General features: G+C 53.5%; 1 protein-coding gene across 8 annotated transcripts in view; it reads right to left on the minus strand.

Annotated features, from left to right (window-relative positions):
- Positions 1-24,262, minus strand: part of CTBP2 (C-terminal binding protein 2) — a 168,682-nt gene that overhangs the window by 24,729 nt on the left and 119,691 nt on the right. For 7 of the 8 annotated variants that reach the window (XM_065923519.1, XM_065923513.1, XM_065923514.1 and 4 more), the window contains one exon: positions 23,373-23,532. In XM_065923519.1, coding sequence (XP_065779591.1) covers positions 23,373-23,430 — 58 coding nt within the window. In that variant the 5' untranslated portion in view covers positions 23,431-23,532. Of the gene's footprint in view, positions 1-8,683; positions 10,350-23,372; positions 23,533-24,262 lie in introns of those variants that run through there. The other variant, XM_065923521.1, reaches the window with a different exon arrangement.

Below are 24,262 nucleotides of genomic sequence, written 5' to 3' on the forward strand. Positions count from 1 at the left end.
GATGAAGAAAGCGGTGGACACCCTGAGGAGGAAGCCAGCTGCCGAAGCAGCCCAGCCAGGCCCCAAACCTGCGCCTGTGAGCTCAGCATTTTCGACTGGACGAGGCCCTGGGACAGATTTTGTCTGCAGTTTTAGATGAGAGTCAGGAAGCAGTCACAAGGCAGAACAGCCCGTCAATGGGAGGGTGCAGGAAGGGGAGAGGACACCGCCCAGATCGGGCCAGTGCTGACTTCTTTGGACATGTGGTTGAGGGCAGCAGAAATTCAGCCCTTGATTGCTCAGAAAAAGGTGCTTTGGAGTGATGGACTCGGTGGTGCCGTCTTAGGTGCAATGTGAACCTTACAGCGATCTCATTTCCCTCTTCACTGTGGTGGCTAGGAAGCTCAGCGTGCAATCCTTTCCTGTCCTTTGGGCACAGGACCATGGGGAGTCCTCTCTGAGTTCTGGCCTTACCCTCCAGCTTCATCTTCTCCTGCCCTTATTATTTCTCCATCTACTCAATTTTACCCTTGTATGTGTGTCAGAGCCCTTCTGAGAGCCGAGCTTAAATCCTCTTAGGACCAAGGAACATTTGACACTCCATTTAATCACATGGAAGAATTAATTTCGGTGACTCCCCCGGAAGGGAGCACAGTACGGAGGAGAGGGGCTTGGCTCAGCAGCAGGGACGTGTGGGTCCCAGAGCCGCTTGCGGGGCACCAGCCGGGAGCAGGCAAGAGCCTGCAGGGCCCTGGGAGCCACCCAGCACCGACCTTCTGCTGTGCAAAGCCCGGGCCCGTCCACGTGATGGGGTCCCCAGAAGGCTGGGGAGGGGGGCCCCAACCTGCCCTCAGTGTCGCACCTGGGGAGGTGAACCTCACAGCAGCTTGGGGCTCATGCTCCAGAATCACCCCCCCGACCATCTCTTGCTGGCGTGGACCCTGGCTTCCAGCACTGGGTGGGAGTTCCCGTACCCCAGTTCACAGCGCTACTGAATTCCCGCGCTGTGACGGGTGCTTCCTCCTGACACAGTGACCAACCACAGGCGGAGTCAGACAGGCGGGCCCAAGGTCCCTGTCCTGCTATGGAAGCTGGGGAAGAATCAAACCTCTCTGAGCCTCAGATTTTTCACTTTAAAAGGGGAAACTGCCGAGCGTCTTCCTGGCAGTCAGATGCGATCACTGCGCTCAGATGCTGCAGGAGGGTGACAATGATGGGCTGGGTAGGTCCCGGAGGCACTCAAGAGCTGGCTTCTCTGACCCCAGTCCTGGAGAGGGCAAGAGGTCTATCAGGGGAGCCTGGGACCAGGAGGGCCCCCTGAGCCCTGCAGGGGGCTACGAGTTCTGACCAAGTCAGTATTGGGAGGATTCGCTCCCCACGGGTCTCGCCAGCACTTCACAGGCTCCAGTCACAGAGCCCCGACTCCCCTCCCGGCCCGTCCAGAGACCTCGCTTGCGAGGACAAACTCCGCACCAGGGCTTCCTCACCTAGCTCTCCCATGGATAAACAGCTGTTCCGCTCACATTTGCAAACCCTTCCTGGGACCAATTCTCAACTGAGCTTGGGAAGACACATCCCCAGGAGTCGCCCACCCCTCGGTGGGGACAAGTGTTTACAGGTTTGATTTTACGCTCTCCTAACAATTTGGCAAGGGAATTTTGTTCAGACGCTGAGCACCACCGTTGGGCTAAATTTAACTGCCTGTTAAATTGTCCCTGTTAACACTGTCCCTTCCTGTTCCTTGAGCAAGAGGGAGCAAGAAGAAGTCAACAGTCTTGTTTTTTCCCCTTTACATGAAAAACAACTAAAAACGTCCTTTGTGTATAAGCCAGCCTCAGAGGAGGGTGAGACACACCTAAAAGCAGTACATTAAGTACATGCAGATTCTATATTGCTAATGTGGGCTATGTTATAGATGAAAGCATTATTTTCCTTTCATAAACTTAAAAAAAAAAAAAAACCCATGTACCAGCAAAGAACCTATGAAATGGCTTTAGAATTCTTGCCTTGTATAATCGTGGGGACAAAAAATAGGTTCCAAACACCTGAAAATCTTCCACGTTAAGACATTGATTTTTCTCTTTTAAAAACGGCGCTTGGGGCTTCTCTGGTAGCACAGTGGTAAAGGCTCCACCTGCCAATGCAGGAGACGTGGGTTCGATTCCTGATCCAGGAAGATCCCACATGCCACGGAGCAACTAAGCCTGCGTGTCACAACTACTGAACCAAGGAGCCACAACGCCCGAGGCCCACGCGCCACAGCAAGAGAAGCCAGCGCGATGAGGAGCTCGCACACCACCACGAGAGCAGCCCCCATCCCCGCACCAAGGAAAAGCCCGCAGACAGTGACGAAGACCCAGCACGGCCAAAAGTAAACAACAGGATAAATAAGTAGAAATGGTGCTCCGACAACTGGGTATCCACCGGCAAGATAATACAGAGGATCCCCCGCCTCATTCTATATTCAAGTCAACTCAGCATGCTTCAAGGACTTAAATGGAAGAGCTAACACTCCAGACTGTTTAGGAAGAAAACACAGGCTCGAAGCTTCATGACCTTGGATGATGACACCAAAACCACAAGCAACCAGAGGGGAAAGAAATAAACTGGACTTCATCAAAATGAAACCTTCTGTGCTTCAAGGTATCAAGAGAGTGGCAAGACAACTGCACCATGGGAGAAAATGTTTGCCGATCAGGTGTCTGGTACCAAAAGCCAGTGAGGACTCTGGGTTTTGCTTCCTGGCCTACCCAGGTCCACCCAGAAGAACGTGAACTGGAGAAGCCCTGTGTGGACACTGGACACTCAAGGGCAAAGGTCATGTGAGGAAGTAACGTGGTGAGGGGGTGTGCTGGCTTTGCCTCTTCTCAGGCAGATAAACTCACCACGGCTCGCCCCGTCTTGGGGCTCATGTCCCCGGGAAAGTCTAACTGCTGCTCTGGACGAGACTCCCACTTCTCAAAGTTGCAGAGAGGAGTTGGAGGTTGGAAAGAGATGCTAACACACAAAACTGTTATCTGCAGACCAGAGCCACATGCGACAGGCTGCTTCCTAAGGCAGAGGTCCTGGTGCACGGGCCCTACTCTTTTTACTCAGACCTCCTTTCCAGAACTGGAAGAGAAAATGCCTGAGAGATGAGGAGGCTCAGCCACCCTGTGCGGGGCAGCCTAGGCCACACAAAGAGGGTCTGGTGACGGGAACACGGACAGAGCTGGCTGGTGTCCAGGCATGGTCCTGGCCCCACCTTCCCCTGTGAGAACACGGATCGATTCCTTTAAACTGAATGGCAGGAAAGCGCAGCAAGAATAACTCCATTAATCACGTTCTCTGTGTCCCTTAGCATGCCAGGTTAAAAACCTATTAAACAAGAACTTCAGAGCCCTCCAAGCAGCCAGGAGCCTGCTCCCCCCACCCCTTATTGGATGGAGCATATTAGACAGTCCACTCCCACGTCCCCACATGGGATCTCCCTGGTGGCCCCGTGCTCCCAATGCAGGGGGCATGGGTTTGATCCCTGGTCAGGGAACTAAGATCCCACATGCCGCAGCCAAATAAAATAAATAATAGTAAAAAAAAAAAAAAAAAAAAAACCACAAAAAACCCAAAGCCCAAGTCCCCACAGACACCACACCTCGTACTATCACGGATATACACCCCTGGTGGGGCGTGGGGTGGGTCAGGGCCGACAGAGCTGGGAGTGGAACGCCGCAGAAGAGATGAATTGACAGAAGTGTCCAGAGACTTGGTTCTGTGAAAGGCCCGTTCAGCTCATCCTCACCCAGGCCTGGCAGCACTGCCCTCTGCCCCCTGCGTGAACAGCAGCTGCAACACCGCCAGGCCATAGCTCACCTAGATGCCGTCCTCCATGGACAGAAGGACTCGGTCCACACCCGAGAGGTCAGAGTGGGCCGTTCTGAAGGACACAGAGCTCGGGATAAGGCCAGTCTCTGAGCCGAATGCCCCAAGGCCAGACTCCCACCTCTGGCCTGGGAAGCGGCCAGGACAATGACAAAGACCAGAGCAGGCCTGGCTGATGGGGCACCCTGCGGGAGGAAGAAGAGTGAACCAAAGGGGGAGCTGGGACTCTCAACCCAGGTGCAAGTGGCCAGCCCCCCCAAAAGTCTCAAAGTGAAGTCGCTCAGTCGTGTCCGACTCTTTGCGACCCCACAGACTGCAGCCCACCAGGCTCCTCCGTCCATGGGCTTCTCCAGGCACGAGGACTGGAGTGGCTGCCACTGCCTTCTCCATCTCTCCTTCTGCCAGCCCCAAACACCTACCAAATACAAAAGCAAAACAAAGCCTGTGGATTTCACTGACCTGGGACTTGGGTCAGTGTTCTACTGGGAATGGCCTGCCAGCACCTTCAAAGCGCACAGCTCCTTCCCGAGAGCTCGATTTGGAAGTGACTGCTGGGGAGAAGAAGGGCTCTGGACGAACCCCCTTCCCGCTGAACTGAGGCTAGGATTTCCTGATCATGGAGGTAGAGGTCCACCTGCAAGGAAAGCCTGGCGATGCCCCAGGGAGCCCCAGGCAGTAGCCAGGACCTTAACAGCCTTCAAGGGGCTGCAAACACTGACACGCACACAACCGCCCTCACGCTGGTCTGCACAGCGACCTCTCCCTCGGCCTGACCACCACGGCTGCAGTCTGACGGTCATCCTGGAGTCAGAGCCCTGCGCTCAGCACCCCCTGCTAGCGCACAGGCTCTTCAGCGATGCATTCCAAGTGCTGCAGGCTCCCCACGTGCGTCCTGATCGCATTATGGTGACTGTCTTTTATTTACTAACTGGGTGGGCGGCGGTGAGAATGCCCCAGAAGCCCAGGCTGGGGTGTACCCTTGTCTCAGTGCCCAACACCTGACCCCAGGTCTGGAACATAGAGGGGGCTGGAGCAGTGCTGAGGGATCCAGCCCCAAGCTCTGGCCCTGCCCTGCTCAGCCAGGGCTTCGGGCTCAGGAACCCTCCCTGGCCCACAGCCCAGAGAAGCCTGCTCCCTTCACACATCTCCTGGGGTTAGGATGTAGGGTCTTAAAAACTGAAGAGTCAGGATCAGCATCCCACTGCTCTCTGCAGAGCCAGCTAGCTCCCAGGTTCGGTCCTCACACCCAGTCCCCGAGTATGGACATAACAGGGGCTGGCTGAGCCCACCCTTCCTGGTCCAGATCTGCTTTGAGGTTGGGGAGTGGGTGTGATCAGCTGGCTTGGTGGGAGGATGTCTTTGGGGGGGTCTCATGGCACCCCTCTCCTGGCTGATGGTTTCCGGATCATCTCTCAGAACCAGTGAATCATTTGGACCCCTCTCTCCAGCACAGATCTTCCTGTGCAGAGGGACCTTCAAACAACGGCAGGGGCATGGGAGGAGTCACCAGGTGTGCGAGGGCTGGACAAGAACAAACCTCCATTCAGATCCAGTGGGACTTCCTACCCAGGGGACCCGGCATGCACGCCTACGGTGCTAGAGACCACTGCTACGACGTTAGCAGTGAAGCAAGAGTGACCAGTTCCTCCTGTTGACCTAACACTGCGACACCACCAGCCTCCCCCATGGCCCCCGTGTAAACGGGCTGCAGACACCCCTGTCCTGTCCTGAAGGGTCTCTGGGCAGTGTCCCCAGGAACTAGATGGGGATTACAGATGCACTTCATCAATTGAGCTCTATCTAGAAAAATGCCTGGACGAGAACCAAAAGGGGCCAGAAAAAGGTTGGGCTGGGGCTGTGCTTCTCACACAGGAGGCTCTGTGGCCCCTGCAGCCCACGTGCGTGGCTGTGTTCAGGGGGACAAACCCGTGAAGATGGCTGCGGAGCTGCTGTTTACGCGACGCGTCCGGCTGCACCAGCTCAGGGAGGGCTCGGGCGACAGCAAATCCTTGGCTGCAGTCAATGCCACGTGAGGCGGGGGAGGGGGCAGCGCTGGGTGATGGCCACTGCCAGAAGGTTCCGCAGCCTGTGCCCCAGTCGAGCAGGTCAGCGTATAAACGCAGCAGATCCAGCAGGTACCGCCACTCACGTGGGTCTGACATGTAGCCCCAGTAATCCCGCATCACAGGAGCTGGGGGCTGCTCTGGGGGCCTGTCCTCACCTGGCCACCCTCCACTGCCCAATCCACAGAAGCCAGTTATTTATACCAACAAAGCCAACCAAGACGAAGCAGGCAGTACATGGACGGAGAAAAGCAAATACCAATGAAAATATGTACTCAAGGATGTGCCGTACAACACGGGGAACATAGCCAATACTTTGTAATAACTGCGAATGGAAAGTCACTTGGAAAAACATACAGAAGATGAAAAAGATTAAAATACCCAAAGCACATAAAACAAAACCAAGTTCTCAGAAACAAGCCACCCACTGCAAGCGTTCGGATCACCACCCTGGAGGGAGAGAGGAGAGAGGCCTCCTCCCGGCACCCCTGCCCCGCCAGATCAGAAGCAAATATGTGAATTAGACGAAAACCAGAATGAAGATTTATTCATGCTGGTTGTGCCGCAAAGGACCGAGGCGGCAGGGATCTGGATTGAAAGATCGCCGGCTCCCGTTTCAGCTCAGGGCGGTGGGGCTGCCCCTGTGAGCTTCACGTTTCCGGACCTGAGGTGCATCCCTGAGACGTCAGTGTTATCCTCCCCGCGGGCAAAGTGACCACCTGGAGTAGCACTGCAGGCTCCAACAGATCTGCTGTTGCCTTTAGGAAACCTGCCTCACAAAATGTCTCGTATCCAGGCTCAACGCTCCCGGGGCAAGCCAAGCGCCTACCCCCACCCCACTCCCCGTCCCTGACACACCGCTTTTGGGGGAGGGCCATGATGACACAGTCAACATTCGAGAAGGAATGAGAGGAAACACTGCTACGGGACAGATCATCTGACAGAGAAATTTATTTCCTGGCAGACTTCCGACTGCAGGCTTCTTGGCACAGGCTTGCTGCCATGCAAATGAAACAAAAATCAATATCCCCAGGTCTGCAAAACCGCGTGTTAACAATCGCACTCCAAACAACTTAAATAAGATCCCTCGCCCCGTCCCCAAATAACAGCGACTGTTTTTGTTAGAAGGCAGTGAAAAATAAACAGAAATGAAAAGAAGAAAAGAAGGCAATTTAACAGGTCCTCCTTCAGCAAAACCTTTCCAGGACTTCAGCATGCAGATAATCTTTCTGTGATTATGACCAAACCCTCCCGTTGCTTAGCAACACATAATTAAGGAATATGTTTTCAGATCCGCTTTGCAAGCCCAGCCATTATCAGATGAAATTACTGAAGCAACAAATGTCATCGCCATGCAAATTAGTTGGTTGCAAAGAAAGAATGTTTGACGGTGAGGGGGAAGACGCAGGCCCTGGGAAACATTATCTGACTTTTCTCCTGCCACACACCGATTTTAAAAAGTCAAATAAATTTTATGATGGGACTGAAAAAGAAAATCTATACACGAGGCAAAACTAGAATGTATAGAGGGAGACAACAGAGAAATTCAACCAGTGCTTGTCTGGAAATAAGAAAGAAACAAGTGTGAAGGTCAACTTGTAAAGCAACAGTCCCACTTCAGTCTACGAGTAGCATCACCATCACCAGCTTCACCAACATAACAGATAAACCTAATGCTTATCTCAGGGCTATCACATTAGGCTCCCAGGCCCCATCCACAGCTATTTAAGAGGTATTTGCAAAAAGGTTCCTCATTTTTACCACAATTCTCATCCCACTATATCCACCCTATAATGCTAGTAATTCATTAAAATAAAAAAAGTCATTGAAAAAAGATGCAGTTTTCTACACTATATTGAGGGGAACAGGGAAAGAAAGGAAAAAAGTTGATTTACAGCTTAAATGGTCAGTAAGGATTCTAGGGTCGAAATGACACTTCTGAAGTGTGGCTCTGAGGGTGTCCACCTGGAACTCTATCCAGGCGCCCGGGGACACACACACACACACTCAATTCCACTTGGCTCGTGATGAAAACGAGCTAGGATCATTCTCTCTTTCCTCCACATGGAAATACATTCTTCCCTACAAGCAAGCAGAATCCCCAACTGTGTTTTCCAACATGCGAGACTGAGTCTGTTTTTGAAACAGGGAGTTCTAAGGGATTTCAACATCTTTGTTTAACACACAAGCCTGGAAGCACACCCGTTTTTAGCTCGCCAGTGATTAACCCTACCTCTCATACTGTGTAGGCCCTTCAGAGGGGCATTTCCACACGGGAAATCACTTCTGATGGCAAGTGAACGCCGCCCACTGTACGGGGAGATGCAGGACAAACACCCAGCCTTCTCCAAAGCCACTGGACGTGAGCTGGAGAAAAGGCCACTGCCCGTGGGCTGAGGGCTGCATCCAGTTCTGAATGATTTCTGGTTTTTCTTCCCCTTATAAACAGTTGTGCTTCCTCCCCATAAAGGGAAATCCACAAATCAGCTTGAGCTCAACCGGAGAAAAATGAAGCTAATGCCATTCTCAGGGGGTCAGCCTGAACCACACACACCAGTCTCACCCAGGAGAACCCTCCTGTGTGTTGGCCAGCTGGCTGGGGTGCCCTGCTTGGATGAGTGGGTGCATACGTGGGTCTGAGTCGGGGGTGGGTTGGTCTCTCCAGGTCTGGCCGGAGAGCGACAGGAACCCGGGGGGCCCGCTGTCCCGAGCTCAGACCTCGGGCCCCACCGTCCGTCCCCTCAATGTCCCCCGCGAGGAAAAGGCAGGGAGGGGTGCATTACTTGGTTCCGGGGCCAGCATGGTGGACACGATGATGGGGGCCCCTGTCCGCCGGGCCACCTTCTGGTAGGGCGAGTGAGGCGTGTGGAGGCTCTGGCTGGCTGGCGGCAGGGCGGGCGGCTCCAGGGGCGCGCCGGGCTTCCGCAGGAGCTGGGGGCTGGGCACGGGGGAGGCCGCCGCGCCCCGCTCCCGTTTCAGCAGTTCCATGGGCACCGTGTACGCCGTTGAGTAGGCAGTCCTGGGGCCCGGGTGAGTCAAGGGCACGCCGGCCTGCAGCGGGTACGCGGGGCCCGGGCGCGCGGTCAGGGCGCAAGGGGTCGGGGAGCTGTACCCCGAGTTGGACGGGAAGTGGGCGGCTTGGGCGCCCACCCCGGGGGCAGAGTAGGCAGCGGCAGTCTCCAGGAGGTGCTGGGAAGGCGCGCTGGAGGGGCGGCGGTGAGCAGGGTCTGCAGCCCGAGGGGACGCCGTCTGCAGGGGCCCCGCCTGGGGCTGGGGCTGCAGGGTTGCGGCGCCCAGGCTGGCCGGGTCGCCCTGGAGCTCGCTGCGGTGGCTGAAGCTGCTGGAGCGCGTGCGGGGCAGGGATGCCCCCCGGCTCTGCCTGCGCAGCTGCATCTCCATCCGGCAGCCGCTGGCCAGGCGGCTCAGCACGCGGGCCTGGCCCAGGTTGGGCGCCACGCACTTGATGTCCGCGTCCTCCATGGTGGCCAGGACCGCCGGCGAGTCGAAGCCTTGTTGTAGCAGGGCCACCAGCGTGGCTTCCGCCACGCCTTCCGCCCGCAGGAGGGCCAGGAACTCCGGCATCACGCTCCTCTTGCTGCCCCCAGGCCCCTGGAAGGCGGGCGGGTCGGCTTCGCACCTCTCGTAAGCCATCCTGGGGTGGACGCCTTCCCGGGCCGGCCCGTAGCCTCGGGGTGGGGCGCCAGGGGCGGTCCCCATGCTGATCCCGGAGGCAGCTGCCGCTCCCGGGTCCACAACCAGGCACGTGGGTGCCGCCTGCCTGGAGGTGGCGGAATCCACCGGCCTCTCGCCCGCGTCGTTGTAGACCTGGCTGGCGGGGTAAGCGGGCGCCTCTGCCCCGTACCTGCTGTCGGCCGGCTCCCCGACGTACCGCACGGGCGAAGGGGCCCTGCCGTGTGGTCGCTGCCCCTGGGGGGTCACTTTACCCCCAGGGTCCCGGGACAGGTGACCGATGTCCTGCAGGATAGGGCCCCGGCCTGCCACTGGCTCCCACGTCATCCTGCTGCCCGGCGCTCCGTAACCGGGCAGCGGCTGGCCAGCCCCCGGGTGGCGATGGTGTGGAGGCTCGCCGGGCGCCCGGGCGGCTCCAGCCGGGTCACTGTAGTAATCCCCCGGCAGCAGGGCCCCGCGGGCCGACATCACCGCCTGTCTGCTGTCGTAAAAGGCGAAGTCGGGGACGGAGCTCTTCCTTCCGGCCGCCGTGCTGTAGAAGGCCTCCCGGTAGAGGCAGGGCTCAGCCGCCCCCGGCATAGTGACATCCCGCAGCCCGGGGTACCAAGGGCCCTCTCCGCCTCCGTCCGTCAGCGAGCTTCTCCTCCCGGGAGCCTCAGCGACCTCCCAGGGGCCCTCGTACCACCCGGCTGCATCCCAGCTCTGAGATCGACCAATATTTATAGGCCTGCTGGGAACCGGCATTGGAAAAGGAAAAAAAAAAAAAGGCTGCGGCCAGAGGCAGAGGAGGGAGGCTTTCTTTATAAATCTTCAGTTACATGCATCCAAACCAGACCTGGCTGTATTCTAACCCTTCCGAGACGGCAGAAAGGACCAACTGGGGGTTTTCGATTTCAAAGTATGGCCTGAATTATTAATTCTCCGAAACCTTAGTAGACAAAACACTCACGGTAACTTTGCCTCACTCTCCAACGGTAGCACCAGAGGTCTTTTCTTTACGGCTCAGTCCCAGAAAGGAGGCTGCAGCCAGCCAGCCGGGCACCCCCGCCCCCCTTCCTGGCTGGAGCACTCACATGGACCTCTGCTCTCTCAGCCTGCGGATTAGGAGCTAAATAAAACCCCTAAAGCTTTTGTTCCATGTGACATCTCGTTAGACCGATGAAACCGGCTGCAGGCTCCATCCAGGCCTCCCGACCTGCAACTGGGAATTCTTTTCACGTTGAAGCCCTGGCTTATCTCCCCCGTCCTCACCAGGGCACTTTTTGGATGAGCCCCCCCCACCCCCCGCCCAGATCAGGATCGCCTAAAAGTGACAGGAGGAAAATAGAAAAAGACTGCTTTAATGTCGATGCAATCTTAATCCACCCTGATGAAATGTTAATCCATTGCACACGGCTAAGAACAAATTAAATGTGAACAGGCAGGCGGGATAAGAAAGAAAAAGCCTCACGCGTAGTTCTAGAGCAGGAGGTACCCAAGAGATGGGCCAGGTCTGCCGCCCGACACTTTGCCAATATTGAAATCTGGCTCCGAGATGACTCTGGTTACAAATCAAAGGAGTTATTAACATTGCTCCAGCCCAAACGGATTCTTTCCCGTATTCTCACACAACACAGACCCTTTCATACTGCCTGGAAAAACCACGGCGACAGAAATACAGTCCACGCGTGTAGCCTAGAATTGAATATTTTAAGAGGGCAACAGAGGTCAGCGACTAAACCCCAATGTTATGAAGCAGAGCCGGGAGCGGGGAGGCTGCATCTGAGGCATGTTTGCCTTTAAATCTGTTTGCAAAGGAAGCACTAATTCTAGCAGGCTTGGCCTGGCTCAGATCTCTGGATCATCTCCCATATTCCCATGGATTAAGATTTTACGGAGCCCACCAGGGACATGAGGTGCATTAATGCAGAGAATGGCAGTTACCTGCATGCAGGAAAGCCCCACAGAAGAGCATTAAAACATTTCCTCAAACGTAGAGACAGGGCCCTGGGAAGCGCCACCACAGACGGGACCAGGGTCCTCCAACTGTAGGTTCCAAGACACAGAATTCACAGTGAAACCGAAAGCTGGGAATCCCACGCTTAAAAGGGCTGTGTGTAGTCAAAACATTTAAAAACGAGACAATATACATATTTGCAGCCATTAAACTTAACAAGGTTTCGTCTTCACCCACGTGTCCCTTAACTGAAGATTCCATTAGAATCTCTAAAGATAATTACTAGTTAAAAAAATTTTTTTTTGGAATGAGAAATACTGAAAACTAAGAGTGAGAAGGAAAGCAAGTACAAATTCCTGGGCAGAAACTGGAGACAGAGGGAAACACGAGGGCAGCGCCCCCTTGTCCTGACCAGTACGTATTAAACTTTGGGACGAGCTCTGTTGAAACCAACATGACTCCCCAAACAGGGCTTGGTCCCCCAAAGTCAAAACTCTGGGAAAAGCCTGACTGACTACAGAGGAACCGAGCCAAAAGCACTGCCTGGGGGCACAGCCCTGGGACCCCAGGCTGTGACTTAAACACCACTTCTGACCCCCAAATGCCAGTAAGGCCTCAAGTTAACTGGGAAAAAGCCCTGGCAGATGGCAAAGCGATTGTGATCCTCCCCCAATCCCCTCCACCTCCTAGGATGCATGACAGAGAGGGGAAAAAAAAAAAAGAAAAAGCCACACTGCAAAACCCTGGGTTTCCATCTATGAAAGCAGCCTGCTGGCGCCAATTTCTCTCCTTTCTCTTCTGGCACACTCACCATCATGGGCTCAAAGGCCTGGGCAGGGGAGACAGACAACGGGCCTGGCCACACACAAGACAATATTTATACATCTCGCCAACAGCCCGAGGATGTGTTCACTTCGAAGATACATCAAAAAGGACAGGAAAACGTTCGAGCCCCAGACTAAAACGGAAACAGCACTATCTGGATGCAGCAGATCGTCTCCCAGCCCTGCGGGGCAGGCGAGCCCAATTTCCGCAGGTCTTCTCTTTGGAACGTCCTCCCCTCCGGAAAGGAGCGGGCAGGGAAGCGTGGGGCGGTTTCATGGTAAGAAGGACCGCAAGGACACGGAGCTGTGAAAACGGGCCTGCTGTATCTAGCAGGACACATCCTCACCCCGGAAAGGATGCTAACCTGAGGACCTCGGGCAGCCCAGCCCACCCAAACCTGTCACCCCCTCCTCCCAGTCTCGGCTCTTTCGGCCAAGAGGGGCCTTTGTGGCCTCCCAGCGGGGGTCCCCGCCCCCCACTGCCACCTCCATCCTTCCCTCACTGGTCAGAGGATGCTGGCTGGCTGGGTGGGAAGGGTTGAAATGGTCCTGGTGACCCTTCAGGGTAACCATAAACAGGGCAGCGTTGACATCATGTTTTCTTCCAGGATCCTCATTACAGGGGCCTCAACACGTGTTCAACGTCTGCACCAGGCCTTGCTCTGGGTGCTTCGCCCATCCCCCAGGTGTGGGGATGGAGAAGTTGGTACCAAGATGCACAGAACCCAGGTCAAACTCCAAAAGCCAGCGCCCTGCTTTCTGGAATTCCGTGTCGACCTGGGGAAACTAACAGCCCTGCTGAAATGGCAAAAGGGGAACCTCTTTAACAAAGTAACCCTGTTATTTTCTTAAGGTTTCCCCAAACCCCAAATATAAGATACGTCACTTACAAAAATCAGCCACTTGAGTATCCAACAGTAATTCCTGAACAGATGATGGCTCCAGCTCCTTGAAACAAGGTGCAGTGGGCCCCTGTCAGAGCCAGGGCCCCCAGCCTTCAGCGAACGGGCTGCACCAGCCTAAGGCGTCAGTATTACGCCATCTCAGCGTTTCCTTTCCCTTCCTTCCCGTCGTAAAGAAAACCTTAGCAAACATGAACGTGGTGTTGATGCTGCAAAACTCCACTTGTGGTGCAGTCACTCCCTTCAGAGACACACAGATGAGCTCTGGAAGTTGTGCCAAATCTTTTTGCAGTGGGGTGGCTGGCGGTAACTCACCCAGCTTACAAATAACTGGCCTTCGGTTGGGTCCTCTACTTCGGCAGGACCACTAGGACCACACGTGCTCCACAGCCCTGGTTTATTAGGTGTGAAGGTGTAATGCCAGGAGCAGGTCAGCAGTGGGCAGGAGAGCTTCAGGGAGGCTTCACGCTACGCCCCAGAATGAGGAGGCCCAGATTTGTCTCCATCAATTTCTGACCCGTTCTGCTTGGAAGCCACCCAAACTCACGCAGCCTCAGCTCTGCAACCTGCCAAATATTATGACAGATGTTTTCCTGTGTTAGGTAAAAACACCTGTAACTGGACTTGCACTTTTCTGAACACCCTGGCAGATTAAACAACAACAAAAAAAACTCTCTGCAGTCTTTAGACTGCAAGGGGGGATTTTTCTGAAAAAAATCTCATGTTAACTAAATAAAGTGAGATGGGACCAATTTCTGAAAGATTACTGAGTCTTGCAGACTTCATATTTAATCCTGCAAAGAATCTCTCACTACAGAAAATTGCATAAAGGAAAAAGCCATCTTCTGAAAAGTGAGAAGAATCAGGCAAGCCAAATCCTCCTGCAGACAAAACAAACCCAAAAGAAAGCTGACCCTGCAGCATCATCTGAATGGGAACCTCCACGTTATACACGACATTCCCCCAGAGCCAAGGCTTCAATTCCCTGTGCAACGGAAGGCATCAGCTGGAAACTGTAGAGACCTGAAAATTGAGATGATTTAGACAGTGCAGAAGAGCAGGGAAAAAACGGAGGCGGACAAGCAGAGGGACGACCAATGATCCCCTTCACGGAGCAGTCCTTGGACAGATCTCCTACAAGCGTTTTCTGCTTTCATCAACACAATGACTTGGGAAACTGCCTGAAAAGAATGGGAAACAGAAGTACTATTCTGGGTCTAGTCCTCACATTTTTTTTTTTTTAAATTTGTTTCTTTATCTATTTGGCTGCCGTCAGTCTTAGTTGCATCATGCGGGATCTTTCACTGTGGCATGCCCGCTTCTCCAGTTGTGGTTCAGGGACTAAGTTAGTTGTCCCTTGACATGTGGGATCTTACTCAGTTCCCCAACCGGGGATCAAACCACGTCCCGTGCATTGCAAGGTGGATTCTTAACTACTGGGCCACCAGTGAAGTCCCTTCATGCCTTTAAAAAAATTTCAGGTATGTGGTGGACTGTGTGAATCTAAAGACTGGATTTGCATGAAGCTCGCTGGGTTGGGCAGTCCCCCTGAGAGCTGTGCTGTTTCTGCTGAACTGGCCTCAAGGGATGCTCACTCCTTTCTCGGGAGGAGACTCTGGAGCACCGGTCACTTTGGCTGGCATTCCTCCCTGTGCTGGACCAACACTAGCCTGGGCTTTCCATCTCCTGGGACTCCCTTGGTGGCTCAGATGGCCAAGAATCCATCTGTAATGCAGGACACCCAGGTTTCCATTCCTGGGTCGGGAGGATTCCCCTGGAGGAGGAAATGGCAACCCATTCCTGTATTCTTGTCTGGGAAACCCCATGGAGAGAGAAGCCTGGCGGGCTACAGTCCATGGGGCTGCAAAGAGTTGGACACAATTGAATGACTTTTTTCCCCCATCTCCTGGTTCTCCAGTCCTTGGGGCCAGGAGCCCGAGGCAGCTCTGAAAGCCAAGGTGGAAATCAGAAGCCCCCGGAGGTGCTTCCCCGCGCCTGCTGTTGGCCAGAAAGAGGCCACAGCATTGCCCTTGCCCCCACGTCTCCCACGGGCACTGCGGGGGTTAGCGGGTCACACTCGTTTCCGGCAGCGACGGCTAAAAATAGGCCCGTGACATCCCACTTCCTACTTTTAAATGTGTACAGGCTGTGTTGGGTTATTGCTTGTTTCTGTCACGTGTTTGAAAATATATGTTTAAAAACAGCTTTTTGTCTTTAAAAGTTTTTTTGTTCTTTCTTTCTCTCTCCAAAGTATCCCCTACCAAAGCAACTGACTTGACTAATCTAAATCAGAGAGGGGGAAATAAACCTCACGTACACTAGAAAAACAGCAAACAGGGTCTGGCAGGGCTTTAAGACCGCCTTCGTCGAAATGACAAAGTACAGAGACAAAATGAGCAGAACCGACCAGACGTCTTGGTCATCCCAGGATGGACGCAGCCCCAGAGGCCCCTGGAGGCAGGCTCTGGGCTCCTGCCGCCCAACCTGGAGCCGGAGGCTTTCGTCATCAGCACAGCTCTCCAGAGAAAGCCCAGGACCCGAGGTGGAGCCCTGCAAACAAATCAGCTGCCCGCTGAACAGCCCCAGGTCGCCCGCAACTTACGATTTAGCCATTTAAATGAAAACTGAGGCTTGGGCATGGCTCCTGACTCAATTTCTCGACTAGATGATGATATAGCTTAACGAGAGCCGTGTTATGAAAATTAGACTTGACTCCCACAGGTTATGGGATTAAAAAGTCTCTTTTATGGCATATTTTGGCTGTGCCGGTTAAGCAGGAAATATGAGCTGGGACCGCACCTCGGATGCAGGGCCTGCGAAAAGCACGGGGCAGAATCTACTTGGAAAGACCTGGCTGGATCCCTGACACAAGGTCTGTAGGTGCTCAGAGAACTCTGCCTCCTTCCTCTCCATAAAATCCTCCAATAACAGCCCTTCCAGCAAAGTAAACCCCAGTGTCTCAGGTGACCCCCACTCATCTCGATGCCGCGACCCTCACCCCAACACACTCCCGTGTTACGTCTCCTCCTCATCGGTTTTATCAGGAATGGGTTCACGCCCCCTTGGCTGATCATCTCCAAATCCTCTCCACCTGCCTGGCTCTCTAGCTCAAATAATCCACCTCCAAGAAGCGTCCTCAATCCCCCTCTGTCACGTGTTCCCAGTCCAAAGAAACCTGCCAGCTCTCGAGGTGAGAACACCTCATCCACGATCGCATCTATCTGCAATCCCCTGGAAACCAGAGACATCCCCTGGTTTCCTCGTGAAGGTGACAGCGGCCCCTCCCTCCAGACATGCCCTTCCTCCCTTCGTCACGTGCTCGCTGGCTGGAGACACACAGGTTGTAAAAATGAACCCGTAGAACAGGACTCTGCATGAGAAACAAGACTTTGTGGCAACAGTCTTTGCTCTCAAGGAGTGTATGTTGTGATGGGGAAATAGGACAGAGGTGCACACGATCACCAGGAGTTGTGACCCACGGTGCCCTGCTCCCCGAGCCCAGCTCCAGGTTAAAGCAAGCACAGTCCCTCACTTGCAAGGCCCCGGGCACAGTGGGCATCGAACGAAGGTGGCAGAGGAAGGTGACTGCTCGCAGCATCTGTGCCTGCCGGCGGGGACCCAGCTGTCCCGGCTGCTCCCACGCGGGACCTGGCTCTAAGGTAAGAGGAAGGGCCATGAAGAACCTTCTGCAGGCAAGAGAGGACTGACCGCCATCACACTCGCTTCACTCGCTGCAGGGTGCGGACCGGAAGGGGACACCCTCTAGGCATACTGCTATCATTGTTTAATCGCTAACTGGTGTCCAACTCTCTTGCGACCCCATGGACTGCAGCCTGTCAGGCTCCTCTGTCCATGGGATGCTCCAGGCAACAATACCCGAGTGGGTTGCCATCCCCTCCTCCAGGGGATCTTTCTGACCCAGGGATCGAACCTGCCTTTCCTGCTTGCCAGGTGAATTCTTTACCACTGAGTCTCCAGGGAAGCCCCCTCCAGGCACATACATCTCTCCAACCAGAACCCAGGAAGCAAGCTGGTGGATGTTCCAGGACCTCTGATGTCCGTGCAAGGAACACAGGCAGCGTGGAGCTGGTGGTGAGCAGGCACATGGCCATGTTCAGAATGCTCCCCCGGCCGCTGCACAGCCCTGCTGCCGCCACCCCCAAGCCAAGTTCCAGCCTAGACCTGAAGGAGAACTAGCATCTCAGAAAGCCTCTGGGGAGACCGAGGGCCTGCCTGCGCTCTAGAGCCAGGGGATCAACCAATGTCCAGGATGCTCATCAAACAGTAATGGTTTGATACAATGAGTGTAAGTCAGTTGGGACTTACTCCCACATGTCTTTTGGGAGGAAGTCTTACTCCACCCATAAGTGTCATTTGTAAAAGGAATCAGAGGGTGGGAGGCAGGCAGCAGAGCCCTGTATCTTGGGGTGCTGGTAGCAGGGTTGTCCCAGACACTGGTGATCAGGTTGAGCTGTGTGGGACATGATGCTCCAAGTTTGTGGGGGACCCTGTCTGCAGGCCTCCAGTCTTGCAAAGCCAGGCAACCCTACTGTCCTCAGGCCTGCCCTGACCAAGGAGGCCTGGCCTGACGTGTCAGAACCCTGCTTCCTGGGAGGAGTTCACTGGGCCTGGAGCAGACACTCTTCCTTCAAAGGTGCCACTGACCAAAATGAAACACACCCAGGGCGAAGCAGGCTGGGAAGTGAGGCAGGCGGCTCAGGCCTAGGAGGTGTGACTCCAAACCCCAGAGACAGGTGCTGCCCACCTCAGGGGGGAGCGTGACCCGTCGTGGTGGGGGTGAGAGGCGGAGCAGCAGTCACAAGACAATACCCAGACGTTGATAAACAGCCACACCCGGCCATGGACTAAAATCACCACACCCCAAACCCCAAAATGGAAGCAGCCTTAACATGATGCTTTTAGAAATGTGGGGAGTTTAAAAAAAAGTCTGCCAAGCCCGGTGAGAGTACATCAACAAATGCAGAGTAGCTTGAGTCTGCATTTCATAGATGAGAGACAACTGAAAAATAATAACAACGTTGAACCCGGTTTTCATCTGCAGTAAGTGGGGGCCTGAGTGTGGGCAGTTCTACAAACCCAATCCCTACGTGACAGGGGGCATCCCAGGGGAGGGGCCGCTGCTCCAAACATATCTTCGAACCATTTATCCCGTGGACATCTATCCTTCGCAAACTTAGTCTATGAAGCTGCAACTTGACCATTCTCCCCCTTCCTCGCATGATCCTTTACCTGAGTACTATCTTGCTTCATTCTATTCATTTATACTAGAGTTTTAAGTCATGTCTGGTTGACTATTGTATATTTACATACCTAATGTAATTATCACTAATCACATAATTACTGGAAATGTACATAATTACCTGATCCAAACATATAATTATAATGTATAGCAACATTATGAATCCTATTTTTAAGGTCTATATTTTGGGGCTATTTAAAGATATTTATTAGAAATGATTGTGGACCAACATAGGTGGCCAGTTTTGACGCAGCTTGTTGATAAGGTGCTTCCAAGTGCTTTGTAAAACAAAACAATAATTCTACAATGCCTTTTCTTAAAACAGGTCAAAGAAAAAGCATACACACGAAAGACAAAATGACTCGGGTCCGCGTCTACAGATGAGGCTCTTCCTGTGGGGGAAATACAGGTCACTCCTTCTGCTCTGTGGGCACTGAAGGGTGTGGGCCAGGCGATGAGATGCCCCCCATCCTCCCGGCTGGGGGCTCTCCCCCGGCCCAGACGCCCTCACCACTTCTGCCACCTCGAAGACGGAGAAGCTCTTAGACGATGTTTTGCTCCTTGAACGAGTTCTCTGGGACCATGAATGAGCTTCCCTTGGGGAACGGTCCATGGAGATGTTCTTTCATAATGGCAAGCTCATCCAATTAAGAAGAGCATGACACAGGTGAAACAGTCTTCCTCACTTCATCCCTATAGTATTCTCTCTCTCTGACTTTTCTTGTGCTCCTCAGGGACAAGGTTGATCTAGGTCAAGATTTCCAAGATGCAAAACTAACTATGTGTTCAATGGACACCGGATGACCTTTGTCTCCTTCTCCACGTCCACCCAACCAACCCGCCCACCTTCCTCACTGCCTTCTAGTCCCTGTTTCCATGAGAGCATCCCAGAGGTGAAACAGAAGTGTTAGTCACTAAGTCGTGTCTGACTTTTGCGACCCTGTGGACTATAGCCCACCAGGCTGCTCTGTCAATAGAATTCTTCAGGCAAGAATACTGGAGTGGGTTGCCATGCCCTTTCTCCAGGGGATCTTCCCGAACCAGGGATCGAACCTGGGTCTCCTGCATTGCAGACAGATTCTTTACCAATTGAGACACCAGGGAAGGTAACTCAGAGCTAAGGAATGTTGAATTTGATTGTTTATATAATAGGAGGTCCCTAACATTTCTTTTTCTCCCTGCAGAGGAAAGGAGAAGTCTTCTCCTGAATTATGTGATGAAGGCGACTTAGTTCAGCTGACATAATCCTCAGGACCATTTTTCCACATGTATAAGACATTCAAACAAAATGAAGTAAAATGAAATATCTACTTTTCTCCAAATTACATTTTCAACAGCCACAGGAAAGGATGGTGTTCAGTGATTTATTGTACCATAACCCACAATAAGAGGTTCTAACAAAAAGTCCTCAGCAAGGCCATTGTGGTATACTACAGTGCTATAAACCCAGGGCCCCAGAAAATGCTCTTCTGGGTTACTTCCGCCATAATAAGGGACGGCAAGCTCTCTTCTCTGGTCAACAAATACTTGGGGCAAATCAAACTAGTTCTGCTACGATGCCATTAGGTCCCCACACACTCTGAATGGTGCAATTCACAAACGCAATGTGTCAATTAAGCCAGAAAGGAAAATCCAGACCTATATCATACACCAAGAGGAGGAGACTGCAATCTGGTCAAGCGTGTTCACAGACCCTGCTCCATACAATCCTTACACAACAGCACTCCAGGAGTATTTGAGAGTAAGCATCGAGAAAGAGCAGAGAATAAATGACAAATATAAAAATAGAAGAATAGCTTTTTGGAAAAAAAAAAAAGAAAGAAAACCTGGCTTTTAAGTCAGCTTGAAAGACCATTATTCTCTAATGGATTTTGATGGAGCCCCCAAGATAGGAGGAGAAGGGGACGACAGAGGATGAGATGGTTGGATGGCATCACCGACTCAATGGACATAAGTCTGAGTTGGTGATGGACAGGGAGGCGTGGCATGCTGCAGTCCATGGGGTCGCCAAGAGTAGGACACGACTGAGCGACTAAACTGAACTGGACCCAAGACTCTGGGTGGTGAGACGCAAAGCTGTACTCTGTACTTGGCTTAATCTCGAGCAGGAACATCCCCTTTGAGGCGCACAGGTGCAGATTCTGGGTGCATGAAGATCGACAGAGAGGTCCCAAAGGGACTGTGGCTCAGGAGGAAGAGACCCCAAGGTCTGGTGTGAAAGGTTTCAGGGAGAAACGGGCTGGGCTCTGGGAGGAAGAGAGAGAATATGGGAGAAGTACGTTTGCGGAGGTGATTTCCCCCCCTCAGTCGGGCTCGGTTGGAGAAAAGGGGTTCACTGTGGAAGGTGGAGGGCTGGGATGGACCCTTGAGGCCACCTGAAAGTTTGTCTGGCTTGGGTTGGCAGCAGGTTGGAGGGAAGAATTGGAAGGAATGTGTGTTCCCAGACACCCAGTAAGAAAACAACGTTCCTACGAGCACAGAGCAGAGCAGGGCAGCTTCGCGCTTTAAATCATAAAACAATGAGAGATACTGGAAGTCCTCCGGGGTAGGGAGGGGCAGTGGGAAGGAGAGATTCATTTGCTGGGCTTGCTGGACTTCCAAGGAGAACATTATCAAACGGTTAGTTCAGGTTTCCAAGAAGAGAGCCTGGTGAGAATCCAAAGCCAGGGATGGAAATGTCAGGAGGAAGAAAGTTCAGAATCCCCAGGGCCGACTGGAGGGCAAGGCCAAATGCAGAACAGTAGAGGACCTGGGTGCCCAAGCTGCTCACCGACTGCCCTGTACCTCGCCGGCAGCACCTGGGAAACAGGGACCCCCAGCCCCTGACCTTTAAAGGTACTGCAACAGCTTGTAAATGCAAGGAGCACCAATGAAGCATCTTGAAACAGCTCTGATACTTCATGGGACACCACATGAATGTGAGGGGTCATGGATTATAAATTACACCTGGGTAACTTCACGTCAAGCATCTACCTTGACGATGGATAGTGAAAAATTAAAACAAACCATTGCAACTGTCTCCTGGCGTGCGGCAGTCCAGGGGGTTGCAAAGAGTCGGACTGAAAGACTGAACTGAACTGTCTCAGGAACACTGTTCATGAATAAAGGAGATGCTGGAATTTGTTATTAAAAAATAGCTTGGGGACTGGTGAACTATGACTAAGAGGGTTTGAAAGAGACTTCAATGGTTGTTTTGCTGCCACCGCTGCCCTGCACAGGGAGAGGAAAGGCCACTGGCGCTTCGATCCCATTCTGCTCTCCCATGTGGTATCTCGAGATGAACACTGGGGCTCAGGGGGTGCAATCAGCCCGCAGACATTCCTGATAACCAACCTTAGAAAGCCGATCCACCGGGGATTTCTGGAATGGGGACTCAGAACCAAAAACGAAGGACCGAAGTAAACCTTTAAAATCCCCCAAACAATCAGGTGAACCTAGACGGTGAGATGTTGTACAAACCTACTGGCTTGGGTTCTGCAATGATGTCAAGGTTTCTGAAAGTCAAAAGGCCAGGGAATTATTTTCATCTAAGAAGACTGAAGAGACATGACAACTAAACGCCACGTGTCCATTCATTGATTTCTGCACAGAGGCAGACAAACCAGCTAAAACAGATGTGTGTGGGAGACACGACCACACCATCTAGGTCAGATAAGGGTGCAGTGAGCTCCAGTTCCCTGGGGGTGATGGTGGTGTTTATGTAGGAAAGGAGACTGTCATACCTGCCGCCAAAGGTACTTAAGAATAAACTGGTGCATCTGCAGCCGTCTTTCAGATAGTTCTGGAAAAGTCCACCCATCCATCATCCATTCATTCATTCATTCTCTCTCTTACACACACACACGCATCTCTATCTATGTACCTCGGTATATAAGGAAGCAAGTGATAAGGAATGTTACCGACTGGTGAATATAGTTGAAGGGAATTATCAGTGTCCATTGTACTGGATCCACCTTTCTGTAGGTTTGAAAAATTATATTTAAAAATGTCCCTAAATCCCCAAACCTCTTTATACCCAGGGGTGTGGGGGACAGTGGGTGCTTTTCAGTTCTTTCAGGTGGGAGCCGTTGCGGGGCAGAGAGTCCCAGAGCAGAACACGACGTCTAAGGCCTCCACACCACCAGCTTGAGCCACATTTACAAGCAATTCCACGCGGACAGCTGTGGGAGGCATATTCTTGGGCCTGAGTCGGCCGGCCAACTAGTGCGCTAGCACGTTTGGGGGCTGCTGAGCCCACCCCGCCCAGGGGCTCCCCTCCATGGCCCCTGAGAGAAACCCTGCAGCGAAGTCACCAGTGACCACACCAAGCCAAACCACCCAGCCCGGCAGTGTGGACGCGGCCGGCAAGGGACACTTCACGCACAGCCCAGGCCTGCTCCCTAGACTTACCACCCTCAAGGAGAGGATGGTCCTTAACCCACATTTGAGAGGTCTGTCCCTTGTTTCCAGAAGATTTGAATTCTGTTCATTTTCCTTTCATGACCAGAACAACTTCCAGAACACTTTCAAAGATAACCAGGGGCATGAAGGTATCATGAGGGGCTACGCTGGGCTCTAGGTATTTGTGGAGGCAGCTGTTTCCATTTCAAGAGGAGAAAAGTCCAGAAATTTCAGGAAGTAGGTTGTCTTTCATATGCAGAATGATTTTGGGACCACAGACCCCCCAGCCGCCCTCCTAGCACCACCCCTGCCCTTGAGCCCCTTCAGCCTACTCGAAGGGCAGGCCAGGTCACCGAAGACAGAGGCGCCTCGGACTGCCGGCGGGGATGGGACACAGCCTGGCTAGGAGACCGGGTCCAGGATCCCAGGGCCGGTCTGCACATTCTCTGTTGAAAAACCGCCAACCACGCTGGCTCTTACCTTCGCAAATTCTGTCCAGTCGCTGTCGCTTGACTTTGTGCTTATCCACAAGGGCCATTCTTTATCGAACTTTGCACCTCTCTGATTCAAAAGGCAAAGCGGTCCTCTAAGAACTTAGGGGCCCTCGCAGGAGTCTGCGGGCATTACGCCACTACGCGCCCTGAAACGAGGAGAAAAGAAGCCTTACTCTCTGGACACCCTGGGGGCAAGGACAACCGGTCATTCAGGCTTGGCTGCCACTTGTGACAAGGGGACCTGCCCTGGGGGACTTGTTCTCCTCCAAGGCTGGAGCCAGGGTTTGCTCCCTGGGCCTGGACAGTCTCCTGCCTCCATGAGAAGCGGGTGGACAAAAGGTCATCGGTTCCGGAAAGCGGTCAGCGGCACCATCTGTGGCTCTTGCTATTGACGGCCAGCGCCAATCACTGACCAGCCTGGGACGGGCGACTTCGTCCTCCAGTGCCAGAAACCGAGTGACAGGCAGTGGCGCTGCTCTGCAACCTCTGAAGCTGCAAAGGGACAGAGGCAGAGAGCAGCAGGACTGCCTGGGAGCCCACCCCTGCGTCTGGAGAGACGCAGGCCCCCAGCTGGGGCTGCTCCCCCACCGCCACCCCCCAGGCGGGTTCCAAAACTGCCCTTTGGCCACCGCTCAGCCCCTTTCAACCCTTCCCCCACCGCCCAAGGAGGGGCAGGAATGGACGCCCCACCTAACCAAGGCTTGCCCAATTCCACCTTCCAAAGTCTTGCTGGCTTCCAGGGGGGCCACCGCTGGGGTCCACTGCCTGTGCCTGTCCCACTCCCGTGGTGTTTCAAGCAGGTGAGGCAGAGGAGGAGGGGTCTCTCATTTGGGTTGGGTTATTTGGGCCACTCGGAGGAGCCAATGGCAATCCACT

Source organism: Muntiacus reevesi, chromosome 2, assembly GCF_963930625.1.
Source record: "Muntiacus reevesi chromosome 2, mMunRee1.1, whole genome shotgun sequence".
Classification (NCBI taxonomy): Eukaryota; Metazoa; Chordata; class Mammalia; order Artiodactyla; family Cervidae; genus Muntiacus; species Muntiacus reevesi.